Below are 20,671 nucleotides of genomic sequence, written 5' to 3' on the forward strand. Positions count from 1 at the left end.
TTGTGGCATTTAATTAACTCTGAAAAAACGGTGACATTTTCTTGAATCGGGATTTGCAAGTGTGGCAGTTTGTTAAAAATCACAAGATTCATCTTCCAGAAGACTTGATTCAAGATTTTTCAAATTCATATCCGGCAAAAACTATGTAGACTCTTTAGGTAACTAGATAACTTCCCGTAAAAAAGTAAAAAATAAAATAAATCTTCTAGAAGTATTTTGTGTTTTCTCCGAAATAAGTAAATACTGCTGTATATATTTTCCGGTAAAAACTATTTACACAACAAAAACTAGTAGATATCTACGGACTGTCTTTTTCTTCTAGAAGCATTTTACTGTGACCAAATTACCCCGCCCTCCTAATCTTAGTATACTGTTTGACCGATAAGAAAAGAAACAAATCCCGCAAACAAAACGAGGTGTTATTTCGTTTTCCCCGGCAAATATTTTATTCAACGGTTCTCGAGATATATATAAATACTCTCAACATTTTCTTGCTTTTTCGTTCTCACTTTGATCCTCTTTTCTTCATCATCAGCTTTCTCTGTGCAGAGAGACACAGAGAAATCTCTAATACACCCTCCAAAATCACAACCAAAACCCTATAATTATTCCAGATTTTCTTTTTTTGGTTTTTCTTTTTGCAGCCGAGAAAAGGCGGGGAAATATTCGAATCTCTATCTTTAGTTTACAGATGAATTTCTGATACTGAATCAGATTTTTTTTTGATTGATTGAATAGATCTGAAAAGAGTGAAATCAAGAAGAAATGGCGAATTTAGGAGCATTATTAGCAGGAGGAGGAGATGATTTAGCTCGAACAATGAGTAGATCATCAATAGGAGCAAGTAGAAGAAGTTGGGCATCAACTAGTATGAGAGAAGCATGGAGTGGAGGAGAACAACAACAACATCCAAGTCAAAGAAGACATCATCATGAAGAGGATGAAGAGGAATTAGTATGGGCTGCTATTGAGAGATTACCGACTTATGATAGAGTTAGAAAGTCTGTTTTATCATCGGTTATGGATAATGGTAGAATCCGTCATTCTGAAATTGATGTTGCTAAATTGGGGTTACAAGATAAGAAACAGTTGATGGATAGTATACTTAAAGTTGTTGAAGAAGATAATGAAAAGTTTCTTCAGAGATTGAGGAATCGGATTGATAGGTTTGTTTCTTCTTCTCGATTTTGATTGGATGAATGTTTGTTTGTGTAGAGCTAATTGATTCTTCTGGTGTTGTAATAATAGGGTTGGAATTGATATTCCTAAGATTGAAGTTCGATTTGAGAATTTGTCAGTGGAGGCTGATGCTTATCTTGCTAGTAGAGCACTTCCCACATTGTTCAATGCTACTTTGAATGCTTTTGAGGTAATTTTTTTTTTTAATAAATTTAACTTTGAATTTTGATAATGAATGGGAAATGCCTTGTTTATTTTGTTAATGAATAAAGATGTTGTTTGATTTTGCTGAGGTTTTCAATTTTGTCAATTAGCAATCTCAGTATTGTATTGTCAAGTGACATCAGAACTTGATGATTGTTGCATCTATTGAAAATAAACTATTTTCGGTTTCTTCTGTAAACTTGTTGGATCACATTAAGATGAAGATTTGCTGTTTTCATGTATTAAGGAGATAAGTAATGTTGTTTTCCAATGTCAATAGATGATATTTGGTTTGATTCGATGTGCGCCATCCAAGAAGCAAGTGAACAAGATACTTCGTGAATTGAATGGAGTCGTAAAACCTTCCAGGTAGGTCATCAAGTTGTAGGGTTTTGATAGGTCAATTTACCATAAATGATACTACATCTGTTGTCAAATGCCAAGATGGCTTGTGAAATTGTGTTATTCATGCTCTATGTGTTCTGATTCCAGGTTGACATTGCTACTTGGACCTCCGGCCTCGGGAAAAACTACGTTTTTGCAAGCACTTGCAGGAAAGCTTGATAAAAGTCTACGGGTCTCTTTTCTTTCTATTGTTTAAACATGTACCCCCTCTCTTGCATGTGCAATTTGTGTTGTTCATACATGTCTAACAGTGTATTTGTGCCTTCTACAGGTAACTGGAAAAGTCACCTACTGTGGACATGAATTCTCAGAATTCATCCCTCAAAGGACCTCCGCGTATATTAGTCAACATGATCTGCACAATGCACAGATGACAGTAAGGGAAACATTGGATTTCTCCGGACGCTGCTTAGGAGTTGGCACAAGATTCGACATGTTGGCAGAGTTGTCAAGACGAGAAAAAGAGGCAGGAATAAAACCAGATCCTGAGATCGATGCATTCATGAAGGCGACAGCCGTAGAAGGACAAGAAAGCAGTTTAGTGACAGATTATGTTCTTAAGGTTCATTTTCTCTGTTCAAGCATTGCCTATTTTCCTCCATCTATGAATAAGCTAGTTTTGGCAAATTTAACTTCAAATCTTCTTTTGCTTCCTAATAGATACTTGGGCTGGATATTTGTGCTGATATTATGGTTGGTGGTGCCATGGCAAGGGGTATATCCGGTGGGCAAAAGAAGCGTGTCACAACTGGTACGTGTATAGTACAGAAGTAATGTTCAGATACTTGGTGTAGTTACTACTGAGAGGTTATAAATATATGTTTCTTTTATCTTGAATGCAGGAGAGATGTTGGTCGGTCCAGCAAAAGCTCTCTTCATGGATGAAATATCAACCGGGCTAGACAGTTCGACCACCTTTCAGATTATTAAGTTTATGAAACAAATGGTACATGTGATGGATGTGACTATGATCATATCTCTCTTGCAACCTGCTCCAGAAACATTTGATCTCTTTGATGACATTATCCTACTTTCGGAGGGTGAGATTATCTACCAAGGACCCCGTGAAAATGTTCTTGACTTCTTTGAAAGCATGGGATTCAAATGCCCCGAAAGGAAAGGAGTAGCCGACTTTCTGCAAGAGGTAACTTCGAAGAAGGACCAAGAGCAATATTGGTACAACAAGAATGAGCCTTACAGATACATCTCAGTATCTGAGTTTGTGCTCTCCTTCAAAAGCTTCCACATAGGTCAACAACTTACAGAGGAACTCAAAATTCCTTATGACAAATCGAGAGCCCATCCTGCTGCATTAGTAAAGACCAAGTATGGTATCTCCAACAGGGAACTTTTTAAGGCATGCTTCTCAAGGGAATGGTTGTTGATGAAGCGCAGCTCTTTCCTGTACATTTTCAAAACTTGCCAGATAACATTTATGTCAATCATCACATTAACTGTGTTCTTGAGAACAGAGATGACTCCTGGTACAATAGCTGGTGGAGGGAAGTATCTTGGAGCCCTGTTTTTCAGTCTGATTCAAGTGATGTTTAATGGGATGGCTGAGCTTGCTATGACTGTATTCGGGCTGCCTGTGTTCTATAAGCAGAGAGATTTTCTGTTTTATCCTGCATGGGCTTATGCTTTGCCAATCTGGATCCTCAGGATCCCTCTCTCCTTTATGGAATCTGCAATATGGATCATTCTTACGTACTACACAATTGGGTTTGCACCTGCAGCCAGTAGGTAGGCACATTTTCTTTCTCACTATGTAATGGTTACATGATCCTCTAAAAGGGTTTCATTCTTACTTGTTTGACTCCTTTATAACTTTTGTAGATTCTTCCGGCAGTTCTTGACGTTTTTTGGTATCCATCAGATGGCTTTATCACTTTTCCGTTTCATAGCAGCACTTGGACGAACCACAGTGGTTGCAAATACACTCGGTACCTTTACCTTGCTGTTGGTTTTTGTGCTTGGAGGATACATTGTTTCCAAAGGTGAGGCGTTGTCATATGAAAATGTGTCTGTAGTTGCGGTCTTCATTAGTTGGTTACTTAAGGCTACTTGTTTGTTATGAACCTAAGCAAAAATGGCTTGCTAACTTCTTTTTCAGACGATCTTCAGCCATGGATGAGTTGGGGATACTATGTTTCTCCAATGATGTACGGCCAAAATGCCATTGCTATGAACGAATTTCTTGATGAAAGATGGGACAAGGTATGATTACTCATAAATGACGATTCCTTCTCTACCGCATGCTATAATTTTTTCACTATTTGATTAGCGATTTACCTTCTGTGTTTTCTCGCAAACAGTCATTACCTAGACTATAACCTTTTTTTTTTCTCTTATACAGCCTCTACCCGGAGCTGATCCCGTCACTGGTCAATCGACGGTAGGAAAGGTTCTTCTGAAATCCAGAGGCTTATTTTTGACAGACAACTGGTTTTGGATTTGTGTTGGAGCACTGTTTGCGTTTTCTGTTCTCTTCAACGTTCTTTTCATGCTTGCACTTACTTATTTAAGCCGTAAGCCCTCTTTTATTTTTCTAATCTAGGTTCTACTCTCATGTCAGGACATTAAGTCCATTTGCTAACTACTACTGCTGAAATTGGAAATGCAGCTTTTGGTGAGTCTAAAGCTTTGATTGCGGATGAGGATGACAGTAAGAAGTCGAAGAACATCCGGTTACAGGAGATTAGTGGATCAAATTTAACAGAACCAAAAAGAGGAATGGTTCTACCTTTCCAGCCTCTTTCACTTTCGTTCAACCATGTGAATTACTATGTTGATATGCCTGCTGTGAGTCGCTTACCAAACAAAGATTTTGCTTTGTGTTATGTTTTTTGTCGTAGTTTCAAAGTGCGCCTGTCTAATTGTGAGTATCCTATTAATCAGGAAATGAAGTCCCAAGGAATTGAAGAAACTCGTCTCCAGTTGTTAAGAGATGTTAGCGGGGCTTTCAGACCAGGAGTATTGACAGCATTAGTTGGTGTTAGCGGTGCTGGAAAAACTACCTTGATGGATGTTCTAGCAGGAAGGAAAACTGGAGGGTACATTGAAGGAGAAATTAACATATCTGGATATCCAAAGAACCAAGCAACATTTGCTCGAGTTAGTGGTTACTGTGAACAAACTGATATCCATTCACCTCATGTCACAGTTTATGAATCTCTTTTGTACTCAGCCTGGCTTCGTCTCTCTGCTGATGTTAAGAAGGAGACGCGAAAGGTATGTGTTCAACATAAATCATCTTTTAACATTCTTTCTTTGAGAAATCACATTTGTTTATTAGAATTAAAGATGAGTGTCTGGGGAGGTTATATTATGCATTACTCATTAGCGAATATGGATTTGGATTTTTGAGAATCTTATTGATTTTCCTTTTTTGCTCTGATCGTATTTTAGATGTTCGTTGACGAGGTTATGGACTTGGTTGAGCTTCATCCGCTGAGCAATTCTCTAGTTGGTATGCCTGGAGAAGACGGTCTTTCAACTGAACAGAGAAAGAGACTCACCATAGCCGTAGAGTTGGTTGCTAATCCATCAATCATTTTCATGGATGAGCCAACATCAGGTCTTGATGCTAGGGCTGCCGCAATTGTCATGCGAGCCGTGAGAAACACAGTAGATACAGGGAGAACGGTTGTCTGCACTATTCATCAACCTAGTATTGATATCTTTGAAGCTTTTGATGAGGTCTGATTCGTGTTTTTGTAGAATTTCTGTTGCAATCATCATTGTTGCTTCTCAGGATCTGCTTCTAATTCGATAGGGTTTCTTTGCAGCTTTTATTGATGAAAAGAGGAGGGCAAGTCACATATGCTGGATCACTTGGTGCTCGTTCTCACAAGCTTGTAGAATACTTTCAGGTGAGGTTCACTTCAGCATTTAAATTCCGCCAATAACATATAAAGAGTTGAAGAGTTCTTAATTTCCAAAGTGTGAAGAATTTTAATCATTACGATGTTGGTAACATTTTGCAGTCTGTTCCCGGTGTTCCAAAGATTAGAGATGGATATAATCCTGCTACATGGATGCTTGATGTTAGTTCTGCTTCTGTGGAGGCTCAGCTTGACGTAGATTTTGCTGAAGTTTATGCTAATTCCACCCTCTATCAGTAAGTAAATTTGGATCATAGGTTTGGTTGCTTATAAATCACTTATGATAGCAGCTTTCTTTACATACTCAATCTTCTACCTACCCCCTTCAGGAGAAACCAAGAAGTTATCAAAGAGTTAAGCACTCCTGCACCAGGTTCCCAAGACCTTCATTTCCCCACCGAGTACTCCCAAGATTTTCTGACTCAATGCAAAGCGTGTTTCTGGAAACAACATTGGTCATATTGGAGGAATCCTAAATATAATGCAATCCGATTGTTCACAACTACAGTCATTGGAATTCTATTTGGTGTCATCTTTTGGGACAAAGGAGACAAAACGTAAGCCTTTTATTTCCTATAAGGAGGACTCCAAAAATGAGGAGTATCGCACTTATTACTAAAGCATCTTGTGTATATATCTCACTGGGGCTCATTTTTTTTTAATTATATGTTACAGCTCTAAACAACAAGACCTGCAGAATTTGCTTGGAGCTATGTATTCTGCTACTCTTTTCCTTGGAGCGGGTAACGCTGCTTCTGTGCAGGGTATTGTTGCGGTTGAGAGAACAGTATTCTACCGTGAAAAAGCTGCGGGAATGTACTCCGCATTGCCCTACGCATTTGCACAGGTAAAAGCGTGTACTTTATTCTTGGCTGGACTTTATTTTTGAAGGACATACTGAATATAAGGGAACAAATTAATCTTATCATCCTTTGCAGGTGGCCATCGAAGTGATTTATGTCTTTGTCCAGACCTTGGTGTACTCTCTTATCCTTTTCTCCATGATTGGGTTCCCTTGGGGCGTAGCCAAGTTCTTGTACTTCTTCTACTTCATGTTCATGTGCTTTATCTACTTTACATTGTACGGCATGATGTGCGTAGCGCTGACTCCATCCCCCCAAATTGCTTCCATCGCTATGTCCTTCTTCTTAAGTTTATGGAATTTGTTCTCTGGTTTCCTCCTCCCTAGGCCGGTATGTGATCTTTGACTCCTATTATTACCTTGAGCTTTTAAAGCAAGTGTCAGCATTTTTTTTGTATTTAATTCTGACGTCACTTAAAAATTGGCATTTGCAGCAAATTCCCATATGGTGGAGGTGGTACTACTGGGGTTCACCTGTTGCTTGGACTCTTTACGGTCTAGTAGCATCTCAGGTTGGTGACAAAACTAATGAATTGCTGGTCCCAGGGTTGTTAGTCAATCCAACAGTAAAAAGTTTCTTAAAGGATATTTTCGGTTTTGAATACGACTTCCTTAAGTGGGTTGTCTTAGCACATATCGGGTTCGTCGTTGCCTTCTTCTTTGTCTTTGCTTATGGAATCAAGAACTTCAACTTCCAAAGAAGATGATTAATGATAGCTTGATTTCCATCATTACTTAGATTCCAAGATTTGTGAAGTAGATTGATTAACACCTATAGAAGAAGCATCCAAGTGTATATTAAGTTTAGAGGGAGAGTTTTTTGATTTACAAGTTGATTTCTTTTAATACGAATTCGTAATTGCTGTAAATGGAAGGTTCAATATATGAAAATCCAATTCAATCGTTTTCTGAATCAAGCTTCTTGTACATCGTCGTGAAAGTTCTCATGATGCACAACAGCACAACCTTATATGTTGCATTCTGAAACTTCTGATGCTTTGTTCATTCAGAAGTTGGCTGCAAAATCATAACTATGTGCAATATCAGGTGTGATGTGACAACTTCATTTATTGCTTAATCCAGCAGCAAACTACAAGCTTGGTGAGGAAAAGGGTACTTGAAATGGAGAATGGACATTACTGGCATTTGAAGTGACAGCTTTGAGCAGCTTAATTTACTACTACAAGTAGAAATCGATAGCTGATGCCACAGCTGCAGCTTCCAGGAATAACAACAAAAGAACCATACACTAACTGCCAAGAAATGTCACTACCAGGCACCAACAAGCTAGGAAAACACCATCAGGCAGGCGCCAACCTGAAACCCTCCGGCGACTCCATTTTCTGATAATGGTTTACTGATTCAATATTAGTTAGGCAGCACGTAGAATATGGGTTGTCGTGCACCTATGGACTGACCTAGACGGGATGGTAGTGATAGATTTTGACAAATTGCCAATTAAATTGAGTGGTACGTATTTTAATTTCCCACCCAAACTATTCTCATTTGAAGAAGTCGTTCCTCTCAGGCCGTCTCTGGACGGCATAATCATGAATCAAAATTATTAAGACTTTGAACGTGAAATTTTTAAAATTCAGACTACACTACTTCAGACTAGACACTTGTCTTCTTCTTTTGGGTCGTTTTTCCGTTTTTTCCAACTTTAGCGGCTAAACTCTGCGAGTAGCATAGAAAACATTTTCATAAAGCTCGAAGTCTTGAATATCAGCATCCAACAATCTTGGTTACCACTTTATTATCACTAAGTCATATGTAGGAATAGTGTACTTGGGAGAAGAGCAGAGTCCAATCCGATGCATGCAAAACCACATGAGGTCGCCGGACGGGGAACAGAATAATTATAATGTTCATTCTTAATATTATTACCTGATTGCTCACAGAGTTGATTAGTCAATGGCAATATACGGTAAGTATATTAACGATACATTTGTACTACTATTGCATTCGATATGAAGTACTGCAGTATAGAATTGTAAGTATCGGTAAAATAAACTCTGAAAATTTACTCAAAAACAAAGATATTTCTCTTCGCAAAAATTCAACTCTTTTGCTTTTAAAAATCATTCTGAAATTTTATATCCAAACTAATTTCTGACTTCAATATATGTTTTTGTAGAAACTAAAATAGTAGTATTTATCATTATGCAAAAATAAAATTTAAATGAATTTGGAGAGTGTTAATTTGATATTTTTATTTAAAATCCCGTCTATGGTGTACATAGCTTTTAGAACACCATGAGAGAGTGCACGCAAAAGTTAAGATGGTCGGGCCGGGCTTCTCACAGTAACAGCTGTTTCACTGAAACTGACACTTCTTCCAATACTTTTCAAACCTCAGTAAATACAGTCAAAAAGTAATTTTTTTAATATTAATACGAATTAAATTAAAAAAAATCTTTTTAATTTCTTTCATTTTATTTACAAAGATCCCCCAGCTTCCATCATCTTTGCAGAGAGAGGTGCCCTTACTTACCTCACCTCTGTACCAAAAATTGGCGGGAAATGGTTGAACCTCAAATGCTGAGATCTTCTGATTCGTTGATGCTGAGATCAGAGAACAAAAAAACCTTCTCTGATCAGTTTTTATGTGAATTTTTCTTGTTAGTTTACAATCAATTAGATCTAAGCAAGATAACTGAATTTTTCTGCCGCGGAGCTGTATAGGGGGAGGAGAAGGAGATGAATTAGCAAGATCATCGTTTGGTGGGATTACTCGAAGACACTCATTAAGTGAATTATTTAATAAATCACCTCCAAATTCCGATGGATTTCAAATACCTGAAGAAGAGGATGATGAAAAGGAACTAAAATGCGCAGCAATTGAAAGATTACCAACTTATGATAAAGTTAGACAATCAGTTCTTTCTCAAGTTACTGAGAGTGGTAGAATCCCTGAGGATGATGTTACGAAATTGGATTTCGAAGACAAGCAATTATTGAGGGAGAGTATACTTAAAGTTGTTGAAGAGGACAGTGAAAAGTTTCTTCGTAGACTTAGAGATCGAGTCGACAGGTTTGTTTTTGTTTATAAGATTTCTCTAGTTTAATTAGTTTGCGGGATACTGGCTGATTTTGGTTTTCTTGATACTAGGGTTGGAATTGATATTCCAAAAATTGAAGTGCGATTTGAGAATCTGTCAGTGGAAGGGGATGCGTTTGTTGCTAGTAGAGCACTTCCTACTTTGTTCAATGCTTCGTTGAATGCTATGGAGGTAATTTTATGTTTCAATTTTCTGTTAAGAACATGTATTGTTTTTCAGACTTTAGATAATTCTCCCAAAATTGCAATGTTGTATGACCTTAATGTATAAAAGCATGTGTTTTACTTTATTGGATTAAAATAGAGATTTCGAGTTTTATTCGGTTGTAGTTGAGGTTTCAGTATTATTGTCAATATCAAAAGTTTGGGAAGTTCGGAGCTTGTCATTTGGAATTTTGAAAAGTTTTTTAGTGTTTGTATTAACGTCCCTTGTAGATGCCTAACTAGATAACATGTGTGAAAGATGAGGTCTTACTATAAGCTGATTGATAACTAATGAAATGAATGATTCTTAGTCTTCCTATTAGCTGATTGACAACTAATTCTGTTTCTGCGGAATGTCTTCTTAATCTTTACAGATGCTTCTTGATTTCATACGTTGTTCGCCATCCAAGAAATCAGTTAACAAGATACTTCGTGATGTTAGTGGAATTGTTAAACCTTCAAGGTGTGTCCTCAAGTTTCAGAATGTGGTTTTCATGTGCTCTATTCACCAAAAACATTTATATGCCTTTGAAAGATAGAGGGGAAAAATGGCCTTGATGGCATGGATGGAACGTGTTTTTTATGCTCTCTGTATTCTGGCTTCAGATTGACGTTGCTACTTGGACCTCCGGCCTCAGGGAAAACAACATTTCTGCAAGCACTTGCGGGGAAGCTTGATACTAGCTTACGGGTCTGTACCAATCTCTATATCACCCGTGTATGTGTGAATTGTGCTGTTCGTGCATATCTAATGTTGTTTGTGCATTCAACAGGTAACTGGAAAAATCACCTACTGCGGTCACGAATTCAAGGAATTCATTCCTCAAAAAACCTCTGCATATATTAGCCAGAATGATCTTCACTATGCGCAGATGACAGTCAGGGAAACGTTGGATTTCGCTGGACGCTGCTTAGGAGTCGGAACCAGATATGACTCGTTAGCAGAGTTGTCAAGACTAGAAAAGGAGGCAGGAATAAAACCAGATCCTGAGATCGATGCATTCATGAAGGCAATTGCCATTGAAGGCCAAGAAAGCAGTATGGTTACAGATTGTGTTATTAAGGTTCGTAAACCTGTCTCTGTATATACTTAAAGATGTTAGTTTTGACAAACCTGACTTCCAATAATGTTTCATAAACAGATACTTGGGTTGGATATTTGTGCTGATACTATGGTGGGTGGTGCCATGGTGAGGGGTATCTCTGGTGGACAGAAAAAGCGTGTGACCACTGGTACGCGCAAAATACAAACTAAAAGTAATTTTGGAATATTGCACTTGGTGGATTTACTGCTTACAACTGTCTTTGTTTATTCTTAATGCAGGAGAAATGGTGTTTGGTCCAGCAAAGACTTACTTCATGGACGAAATATCAACCGGGCTAGACAGTTCGACTACCTTTCAGATTATTAAGTTTATGAAACAGATGGTTCATGTGGTGAATGCGACTATGATCATCTCTCTCCTGCAACCTGCTCCCGAGACCTTTGAGCTTTTTGATGACGTTATCCTACTATCTGAGGGCGAGATTGTCTACCATGGTCCCCGTGAAAACGTTCTCAAGTTCTTCGAATTAATAGGATTCAAATGTCCTGAGAGGAAAGGAGTTGCAGATTTTTTGCAAGAGGTAACATCGAAGAAGGATCAAGAACAATATTGGCATGATAAAAATGAAACTTACAGATACATCTCAGTATCCGAGTTTGTGCAGTCTTTCAAAAATTTCCACATAGGTCAACAACTTTCAGCAGAACTTAAAATTCCTTATGAAAAATCTAGAGCCCATCCTGCCGCATTGGTAAAGACCAAGTATGGTCTCTCAAACAAGGAACTCTTGAAGGCATGCTTCTCGAGGGAATGGTTGATAATGAAGCGCAACTCTTTCTTATACATTTTTAAAACTTGTCAGATAACATTTATGTCAATTATCGCGTTGACAGTGTTCTTGAGAACTGAAATGGCAGTGGGTACAATAGAAGGTGGAGGAAAGTATCTTGGAGCATTGTTTTTCGGTCTAACTCAGGTCATGTTTAACGGGGTGGCTGAGCTCAGTATGATTGTTGTTAATCTCCCTGTGTTCTATAAGCAGAGAGATATGTTGTTGTTTCCTGCATGGGCTTATGCTTTACCAATCTGGATCCTCAGGATTCCCCTGTCTCTGATGGAATCAGCGTTGTGGATCATATTAACATATTACACGATTGGGTTTGCTCCTGCGGCCAGTAGGTAAGTGCACTTCTTACTGTTAAACTATATGATGTGATCCATTCAGAGGCATTACCACTTGCCTAATTTGTTCAACGTGCACAGGTTCTTTGGTCAGTTGTTGGCATTCTTCGGTATTCATACAATGGCTTTATCTCTATTCCGCTTCATAGCAGGACTTGGAAGAACAATGGTCGTTGCTAACACACTTGGTACTTTCACTTTGCTGCTGGTTTTTGTGCTTGGAGGATATATTGTTGTCAAAGGTTAGTAGTTTGTCTAATTAGTTTGTTTTTCCATTCAAAAGGTTAGTACTGCTTGACAATAATCCTAAGCAGAGGTTTCTTTTCTCGTTTGTTTCTTGTTGTAGATGATCTTCAGCCATGGATAAGTTGGGCATACTACGTTTCTCCCATGATGTATGGTCAGAATGCCATTGCCATGAATGAATTTCTAGATGACAGATGGAACAAGGTATTATCGTGCTCCTTTGCTTAATAAGCGAACCTTTTGGCCATTCGATGGAATACGTTGTATAACCATATATTTCCACTGATACCAGCCTCTTCCTGGAGTTGATCCCATCACCGGTCAAAATACAATTGGGAAGATCCTTCTAAAGTCTAGAGGCTTGTTTTTGACGAACAGTTGGTTTTGGATTTGTATTGGGGCAGTTTTTGCATTTTCAGTGCTCTTCAATGTTCTTTTCGTTGTTGCACTCACTTATTTAAGCCGTAAGCCATCCATTTATCATTAATTTTCATTGGTGCTCCTTCTATGTAATGTAAACATAATCTTAATGCCAACCACTTGTTCTCAAACATGGATTTGCAGCTGTTGGTGACTCTAAGGCTTTGAATACATATGAGGACGTCAATGAGAAGAAGTCAAAGGATATCCGACTACAAGCGATTACTGGTTCAGATGGTGCTGCACCAAAAAGAGGAATGGTTCTACCTTTTCGGCCTCTTTCAGTTGCATTCAACCATGTCAATTATTATGTCGATATGCCTGTTGTAAGTCATTTGTTAACCCCAAGCTCTTGTTAAAGGTAATCTATATGGTGTATGTGTAGTTTGAAAAATATGCATGTCTGATTGTGAGTTTATTGCTAATTAGGAAATGAAAAACCAAGGAATTGATGAAACCCGTCTCCAGTTGTTGAGAGATGTTAGTGGGGCTTTCAGACCCGGTGTATTGACAGCATTAGTTGGTGTTAGTGGTGCTGGAAAAACTACCTTGATGGATGTTCTAGCAGGAAGGAAAACCGCAGGGTTCATTGAAGGAACTATTAACATCTCAGGATATCCAAAGAAGCAAGCAACATTTTCCCGAGTTAGTGGTTACTGTGAGCAAAATGATATCCATTCACCTCATGTCACAGTTTATGAGTCTCTTTTGTACTCAGCCTGGCTCCGTCTGTCTGCTGATGTTAATAAGGAGACCCGGAAGGTATGTTGCTATGTTCATTGTTGTGATAAAAATTTACAGATCTCGACGGATGAAGAAGTTACAGATTGGTGTATTTTCCTGTCATGTTTCAGATGTTTGTTGATGAGGTCATGGATTTGGTTGAGCTTCATCCATTGAGCAATTCTCTAGTTGGTATGCCTGGAGTAGATGGTCTTTCAACTGAACAGAGAAAGAGACTAACCATAGCTGTAGAATTGGTTGCCAATCCATCAATCATTTTCATGGATGAGCCAACGTCAGGACTTGATGCTAGGGCTGCTGCCATTGTCATGCGAACAGTGAGAAATACTGTCGATACAGGGAGAACCGTTGTTTGCACAATCCATCAACCTAGTATTGACATTTTTGAAGCTTTTGATGAGGTCTATATCAAGATTTTGAGTTTTTGTTGTAATTTCTGTCAATCATGCTATTTTGATGTCTCATATAGCTAGATACTGTTTTGCTTGCAGCTATTATTACTGAAAAGAGGAGGGCGAGTCACCTACGCTGGATCACTTGGCGCTCGTTCTCATATGCTTATAAAGTATTTTGAAGTAAGTATGGTTCTAAACATTTTCATTCCACTCATAACTAGTAGGAGTCATGAAGTCCTGCATGCTTGTTCTTGTGCAAAGAGTTTTAATCACTATTACGGTAACTTTTTGTAGGCAATCCCAGGGGTCCCAAAAATTAGGGATGGATACAATCCAGCTACATGGATGCTTGACGTTAGTTCTGCTTCAACAGAGGCTCAGCTCGACGTGGATTTCGCAGAATTTTATGCCAATTCCACCCTCTATGAGTAAGTGGAGTATCATAAGTTCCGTGTCTTAATAAATCTTGACCTTAGCAGAAGTGCTAAATTGTTCTATTTATGCCTTCCAGGAGAAATCAAGAACTCATCAAAGAATTAAGCACGCCTACACAAGATTCCCAAGACCTTCACTTTCCTACGGAGTATTCTCAAGACTTTATTACTCAATGCAAAGCGTGTTTCTGGAAACAACATTGGTCATACTGGAGGAACCCAAAATATAATGCAATCCGGTTATTTACAACCACATTCGTCGGTGTTTTATTTGGTGTCATCTTTTGGGACAAAGGGGACAAAACGTAAGAATTTCATTTCCTTTAGGGGACTGAGATTAGCTATGAGTCTAGTATTTATATCTTACAAAAAATACAAATTATGTTACAGGTCTAAACAACAAGACTTGCTGAATCTGCTTGGAGCTATGTACGCTGCTACTCTTTTCCTTGGAGCGGGTAATGCATCATCTGTTCAGTCTATCGTGGCAGTTGAGAGGATTGTTTTCTATCGTGAAAGGGCTGCGGGAATGTACTCAGCACTTCCCTACGCATTTGCACAGGTAAAAGACTGTTATGCTGTTATTCTCTTTTAGGTTGTTGAGCTGCTTGTGAAACCCAAGGTGCATTTGGTACTTCAACAATAAGGGAACTGATGGAATTTTTTCCTGTTGTAGGTGGCCATCGAAGTGATCTATGTTTTTGTTCAAACCTTAGTTTACTCTCTTATCCTTTTCTTTATGATTGGATTTCCTTGGAGCGCAGTGAAGTTCCTTTACTTCTTCTACTTCATGTTTATGTGCTTTACCTACTTCACAATGTATGGAATGATGGCCGTAGCAATGACCCCAGCTCCTGAATTTGCTTCCATCACTATGGCCTTCTTTTTCGGTTTATGGAATTTATTCTCTGGTTTCCTCATTCCTAGGCCGGTATGTATTCTTTGACTCCCCTTTGATGCACACAGTAGAACACTTTCTCTCTGATACTTAAATTTGACAATTGCAGCAAATTCCAATATGGTGGAGATGGTACTACTGGGCTTCACCTGTTGCGTGGACTCTCTACGGTCTAGTGACATCTCAGGTTGGCGACAGGACAAACGAGTTGCAGATTCCAGGGTTGTCAATCAATCCAACAGTGCAAAGTTACTTGAAAGAAAATTTTGGTTGGGAATATGGCTTCCTTAAGTGGGTTGTCTTAGCCCATGTCGGGTTTGTCCTTGCCTTCTTCTTTGTCTTTGCTTATGGAATCAAGAAATTCAACTTCCAAAGAAGATGATGAATGAAAACTCGATTCCAAGATTTTGTGTAGTAGATTGATTAGTACCTATAGGAAAAAGTATCCAAGTGTATATTGAACTTATAGAGGCAGAGAAAGTGGCATATAATATATAGTATGTAGCTTTCTTATGTTTTTTTGTTTCTTAACTCTTACAAGTTGATTTTTCCTAAGACGAATTCGTAATTGCTGTAAATGGAAGATTCAAAATATGAGGATTCAATTCAATCCAAATGATTTTTGTGAATCAAGATTGTTATACTCCCTTTGTTCATTCAGCTGCAAAATGATACCTGTGTGCAATATATATAGCGGCATAAATTGCGAAATCAGATTTAACAACTTCAGACAGACATTTGCTTTTCATTACTTGATCTAGCAGCAAACTACAAGATACTAGATACTAGTTGTTGTTGTATTATAGAAGACGAGAAGTTTAAAAAGTTGATTAGACATCATCATTATCATCATCATGGGCAACCGTATCGGTTGTGTTATTAGTTTCCAACAGTTGGAAGCAAGATCCATAATCTTGGTAATTTCTTCCAGATGATAGTAGAGGAGCAACTGAGCCAACCACTGCCGCATTCATATAAGTTGTAGGCTCTGAGTGGGAGTAGTCAGATCTCATATCTTTGAATTCATCGTTTGAATCAGGTCCTCCAACAATTGCACCAATGTGATTGTTTGGGTTTGGATTACTCGTTGAGAACCAATTTGACATACCCTCATTGCAACCAATCTTGGCAGGATGAGCATGAATGGGGGCAATGGATGCACCTCTATGGTGCAGTCGTAATGGGTATTTGGTGCCAAACCCCACCATATATGACATCTTTTTTGGGTTGTTTCCAAGTATGTAATCCACCTGCAAAACAACAGATCATTTTCATTAGTGATTTGTAGGCAAAAGTTGAATGTTTCGAATTTACTCCAACGTAGTTATTTTCTGTCTGTTGATTCACATGCATGTTAGGGTAAGTTAACATGTCATAATCCTGCATGCATGTTGATTTATGTGTAATTTACCTGTGATTTTGCAAATGATCTGATTTTCGAGGTTGAGAACTTGATCGACCCACATTGGACTCCATCAATTCTTGCTTCTTTTAGTGTTTTTGAGTAAGCGAACAAAAACATTGTAGCAGTTGTAACATATTGTAGATTACTGCTATCTCTTGTGTACAAAAGCCCTCCTGCAACAAAATTATCCTTGCAACTAATTATATGATCACATGGCTAAATTATAATGGGTAACTTCATTAAATAGCTGTACCTGGAGTTGTTCGAATTTGTACTGAGCTACTTCCAGGCATCAACTTGCAAACGAACGAGTCTGCATCGCTCTTGTATTTAGCTAAATTCGTTTTCCCTTTTAGATTTTCCTGATTAGATACCCGAGAATAAACGAATTAATTAGATATTCCCAATACATCTCCATTCTCTACCATTGTAAGAAAAGTTTCAATATAGAGCCCAAAACTAGCTCATTTGTAAGTTCATGAGTACCGCAGAGATACTCTTACATTTTGTACATATTTTTACCAAAATAATTCGACAATAATCATCACGAGACCGTTCGTGGGTACCATACATACACGTAGTGTAAAATATACATGTTGTTATACCTTGGCTAGTAAGACTTGAGCACCGGCAAGTTTGTTATCCCAACTGAACTCTGATACAGATTGACTCCATCCCTGGTTGTCGGACACAAAACTCAAGTACTTACGGTCTCCACTTGCTTTATACAACCAAGCAGCTGCCCACAAAAGCTCATCCTGCTTATGTAAAAAACTTGATTAGGTATATCGTACCACATAATAATTCTTCTCTATTTTGTAAGTTGGCAAAAGTTGGACAGGAGGATCTAGTAATTAAAAATGATAGTAAAAAAAATACTCCCTCCGTGAAAAATGATACTTTCTTATTTATTTTCCATTTTTGCCTAAAAACGCCAAATTGAAAGTATAAATTCTTCTGAAACGGAGGGAGATAACATACTATAGCTATAATCACCTTAGCCGATATTCTACGGGGCAGTAGTTACCTGGTATCCTGAATACGAGCAATAAAAAGGGCAAGAACCACTGTAGGATCCTCTATTAGCATTCGCGAATTCAAAAAGCTGATTAATAAAAAGAATATTATTAAGTTAATTTTTGCCAGAGAATTGTGTTTCCAGTTAACTGAAATGGGCCACGCATTACCAATTTTGAATGACTCAAGAGTTTTGAAGAATATTTTGGCCGAGCACTTTTAAAGACAATGGAAGCAGCAGCAAGAGCAGCAGCAGCATCAGCCGCTACCTCTGTTCCAGGTGAACTTGGAGTAATCTTTTTGAGATCTCGAGGTGTGTCCATGTCTTCGGGACGCTCCCAACATTGATGATCAATATTGGCATCCCCAACCTAGAAATTTACAAAATAGCGATTAGTAAACGGAATAAAGTAAAGGTAGAAAATGAGTTTCAGGGCTAATACTAGTTCATATTTAGATACAACAATTCATGCGAGAAGCCAATGAAGGAGATCACAGGTTAAACGAGGGTGCAGAAAAACTGTGGCCCGCACTTGGTTGTTTGAACTGATTTCCCTTCCTAGATTGTGATTTACCTGGGTATAGAATGTTGTGCGCGAGGTATGAGCTTTCAGTAAGAAGTCGGTTCCCCATCGGATGGCTGATCTGAGGTTGCTGAGTTGTTTAGCTGATGATAAAATGGAATTGTACTCAACTGCAGCCCAACTCAGCAAGCTCACACTAAAGGCCATTGGCCACACGAACTTCACGTTGTCCCCAGCGTCATAGTATCCACCGATTAAATTCACCTGCCAATAAAAATTTTTTAAGGCAAAAAATAGATTAAAAGGGCATTAAGGTGGTCAGCTAAACCATTACAAGATAACTCTGTTACACAGACAATAGACGAACTTCCAAAATGTTCAAATTCTACTAATTGTACGTGATGGTTTTTACGAGAATTTTTTTGATGGGGGCGAAATCCGAAGGGGGCATGGGAGACAAATGATATGTTGACACATGTCTTTGATTCCCATGAATTCTGTTTCCAATAATACCAACAACAATTAAGAAAACAAGTTTTCTGTCCAAAAATACATTTCTTTTATATTATTGGAAACAGAATTCATAGAAATCAAAGACATGTGTCAACATATCATTTGTCCCCATGTCCCCTTCGGATTTCGACCCCATCAAAAGTTTTTTCCGTTTTTACTGCATGCATGCATGCATGCATGCATGTGTCTATTATTGTTGATTGCACTTGAAAATGCTTACTGTGCATGAAGCACATATACCCATGCATGAAGCAATATGATCTCAGGGTTATAAATATATATACATTTTCTGATTTGCCGTCTGAAAGCGCAGAGTCGCCTCTCCATTTAACTCGCTGGTTAGGAGGCAACTTGCCTGACCGTTGCCCTTCGAAGAATAAGATAGCTTTTCCTAGTGCATCTCGGTAATTGATGAGCGCTACCAATGAGGATGACGCCTCATCCTCCGCAGCTAACCCAATCCGACTAAGCAATAATAAACAAACTACAAGAAATCCAAAGACTAAACAACCACGACCCATGATAATATTATTACTTATCTCAAAACAAATTAAGATTACAGTTTTGTCAATATATTTCAAGATGAAGATTGCTTGAGAGTATATATAGACGTTTTTAAAACCCAATTTGCCCTTGATGTTGCATATGATAAGTGTTTACGTTCTCTTAAAAGCATGGGCAACATTGGTCATCAAATCTAGTATGTTCAGTTAAGGTATGGGGGTATAGAATGGGCCTAGTGATAGTTGCGTGGGGGAAAGAATGTGTGTAAAAATAGTCAGAGATATCAAGTCAGCAAAAATCATGAAGGTTCGCGTAAGAATGTAGTATGATATAATCGTGGACGTTACTGGTTTCATCATCAAATCAAAAGAAATCTTCATCGAATGGATAACGTTTGATATAACTTGAGTGTTTTCTAAAACGCAACGTTTCCATGATTAAATTTTTATAATGGTTTTGGCATTTCATCACTAGCTACTCTAAAGTTATGCCCGTATATAAATACAATGGGTTTCAGATTCTAATAAGGGTTTACTGGTTTAAGATTTAGTTACGCATTCAGCCTCCTAAACCTAGATCAAGGGTTGTCATGCACCTGTGATAGTTCTTTCTTTACACTTGTCATGCATAGAAAGCCTGGAAATGTTTCAATGTTGGGATATAATTTTCACTTGAAATTATCAGAACCCTTTAGTTTTGACCAAGCCTACCAAGTTTAATTTATTTACTTACGGTAATGGTAAGTTACTGGTTCAGAAAATAACTACGGGTGATTAACTCATTCTTGCAACAGAAGTGAGAACTTGTTCATCAGTAAAAGGATTTGTACTTAACATTGTTATCCTTATCCAACTTAGAAGTTGTGTGAACAAATAAAATGTTAAAGAGATTTTAATACAACTTGTAAGCCCAATCATGCTGCTTTAAAAACACTCAAACATTCTTCTCGATAGCTAGGTTCGGAATCAGTTGGCGCTGGTCAAGTGTCTTGTATCAAACTTCCCCACCTGATTATCAGTCACCTCGGAAGATAACATTTAAAAAAATATGAAACATAAGTCTTTTTTTTCATGGGATTGAAAGTTTGTCCTTCATAAAAAGAGGATCGGTTAATTGATTGATTCAGACTAGATACTTCTCTTCTTTGGCGTAGTCTTCTTTTTTTTTTCCTCTTCAGCTTTAACGACTAACGGAGTTTAGCTGGTAACATTGGAAGGTGATATAGAAAATAATTTCATATCAGATAGTGAGAGAAGTTTTGAATTTAGACTTTGAATACCAATATCCAATAGTCTTACCACTGAGTGATCACATGCATGAAGGGGAACAGAATAATGACAATGTTCATAGTTGATTTGATTGGGCAATATCTGGTAAGTACAATGAAATGACACATTTGTACTGTTGCATTCGATACGAGGTATAGACTACAGTGTTGTATATATCTATAAAATGAATTTCAAAATTTGCCACTGAAAATACATTTAGAAATGTAGTGGAAAATAAACCAACCGCTAACTAACATATAATATCGTACACACATT

The 20,671-nt window shown here is 38.0% G+C and overlaps 3 protein-coding genes across 3 annotated transcripts; 2 read left to right on the plus strand and 1 right to left on the minus strand.

Moving 5' to 3' along the window:
* The first annotated feature begins 498 nt into the window (after window positions 1-498).
* LOC113342527 (pleiotropic drug resistance protein 2-like) lies at window positions 499-7,447 on the plus strand. The gene is made up of 19 exons (XM_026587043.1): window positions 499-1,166; window positions 1,249-1,369; window positions 1,664-1,752; window positions 1,876-1,960; window positions 2,060-2,350; window positions 2,449-2,539; window positions 2,631-3,531; window positions 3,625-3,785; window positions 3,902-4,005; window positions 4,145-4,316; window positions 4,412-4,590; window positions 4,687-5,019; window positions 5,197-5,487; window positions 5,577-5,660; window positions 5,775-5,908; window positions 6,002-6,229; window positions 6,348-6,519; window positions 6,611-6,865; window positions 6,969-7,447. The coding sequence occupies exons 1-19, from the start codon at window positions 766-768 to the stop codon at window positions 7,239-7,241; spliced, it is 4,365 nt and encodes a 1,454-aa protein (XP_026442828.1). The 5' UTR covers window positions 499-765; the 3' UTR covers window positions 7,242-7,447.
* A 2,286-nt stretch (window positions 7,448-9,733) lies between these two features.
* On the plus strand, window positions 9,734-15,737 carry LOC113342515 (pleiotropic drug resistance protein 2-like). Its single transcript, XM_026587037.1, has 17 exons — window positions 9,734-9,767; window positions 10,174-10,490; window positions 10,573-10,863; window positions 10,942-11,032; window positions 11,124-12,024; window positions 12,109-12,269; window positions 12,374-12,477; window positions 12,566-12,737; window positions 12,838-13,019; window positions 13,123-13,455; window positions 13,548-13,838; window positions 13,929-14,012; window positions 14,127-14,260; window positions 14,344-14,571; window positions 14,657-14,828; window positions 14,943-15,197; window positions 15,274-15,737. Exons 2-17 carry the CDS (start codon window positions 10,362-10,364, stop codon window positions 15,544-15,546), a joined length of 3,801 nt encoding a protein of 1,266 aa, XP_026442822.1. The 5' UTR covers window positions 9,734-9,767; window positions 10,174-10,361; the 3' UTR covers window positions 15,547-15,737.
* Window positions 15,738-15,813: 76 nt separating this feature from the next.
* LOC113342517 (endoglucanase-like) lies at window positions 15,814-19,179 on the minus strand. The gene is made up of 8 exons (XM_026587038.1): window positions 18,908-19,179; window positions 18,162-18,374; window positions 17,757-17,957; window positions 17,597-17,674; window positions 17,175-17,327; window positions 16,823-16,931; window positions 16,576-16,742; window positions 15,814-16,414 (listed from the first exon to the last, which is right to left on the minus strand). The coding sequence occupies exons 1-8, from the start codon at window positions 19,142-19,144 to the stop codon at window positions 15,995-15,997; spliced, it is 1,578 nt and encodes a 525-aa protein (XP_026442823.1). The 5' UTR covers window positions 19,145-19,179; the 3' UTR covers window positions 15,814-15,994.
* Between the last annotated feature and the right edge of the window lie 1,492 nt (window positions 19,180-20,671).

This window comes from Papaver somniferum, unplaced genomic scaffold, assembly GCF_003573695.1.
Source record: "Papaver somniferum cultivar HN1 unplaced genomic scaffold, ASM357369v1 unplaced-scaffold_43, whole genome shotgun sequence".
Classification (NCBI taxonomy): domain Eukaryota; kingdom Viridiplantae; phylum Streptophyta; class Magnoliopsida; order Ranunculales; family Papaveraceae; genus Papaver; species Papaver somniferum.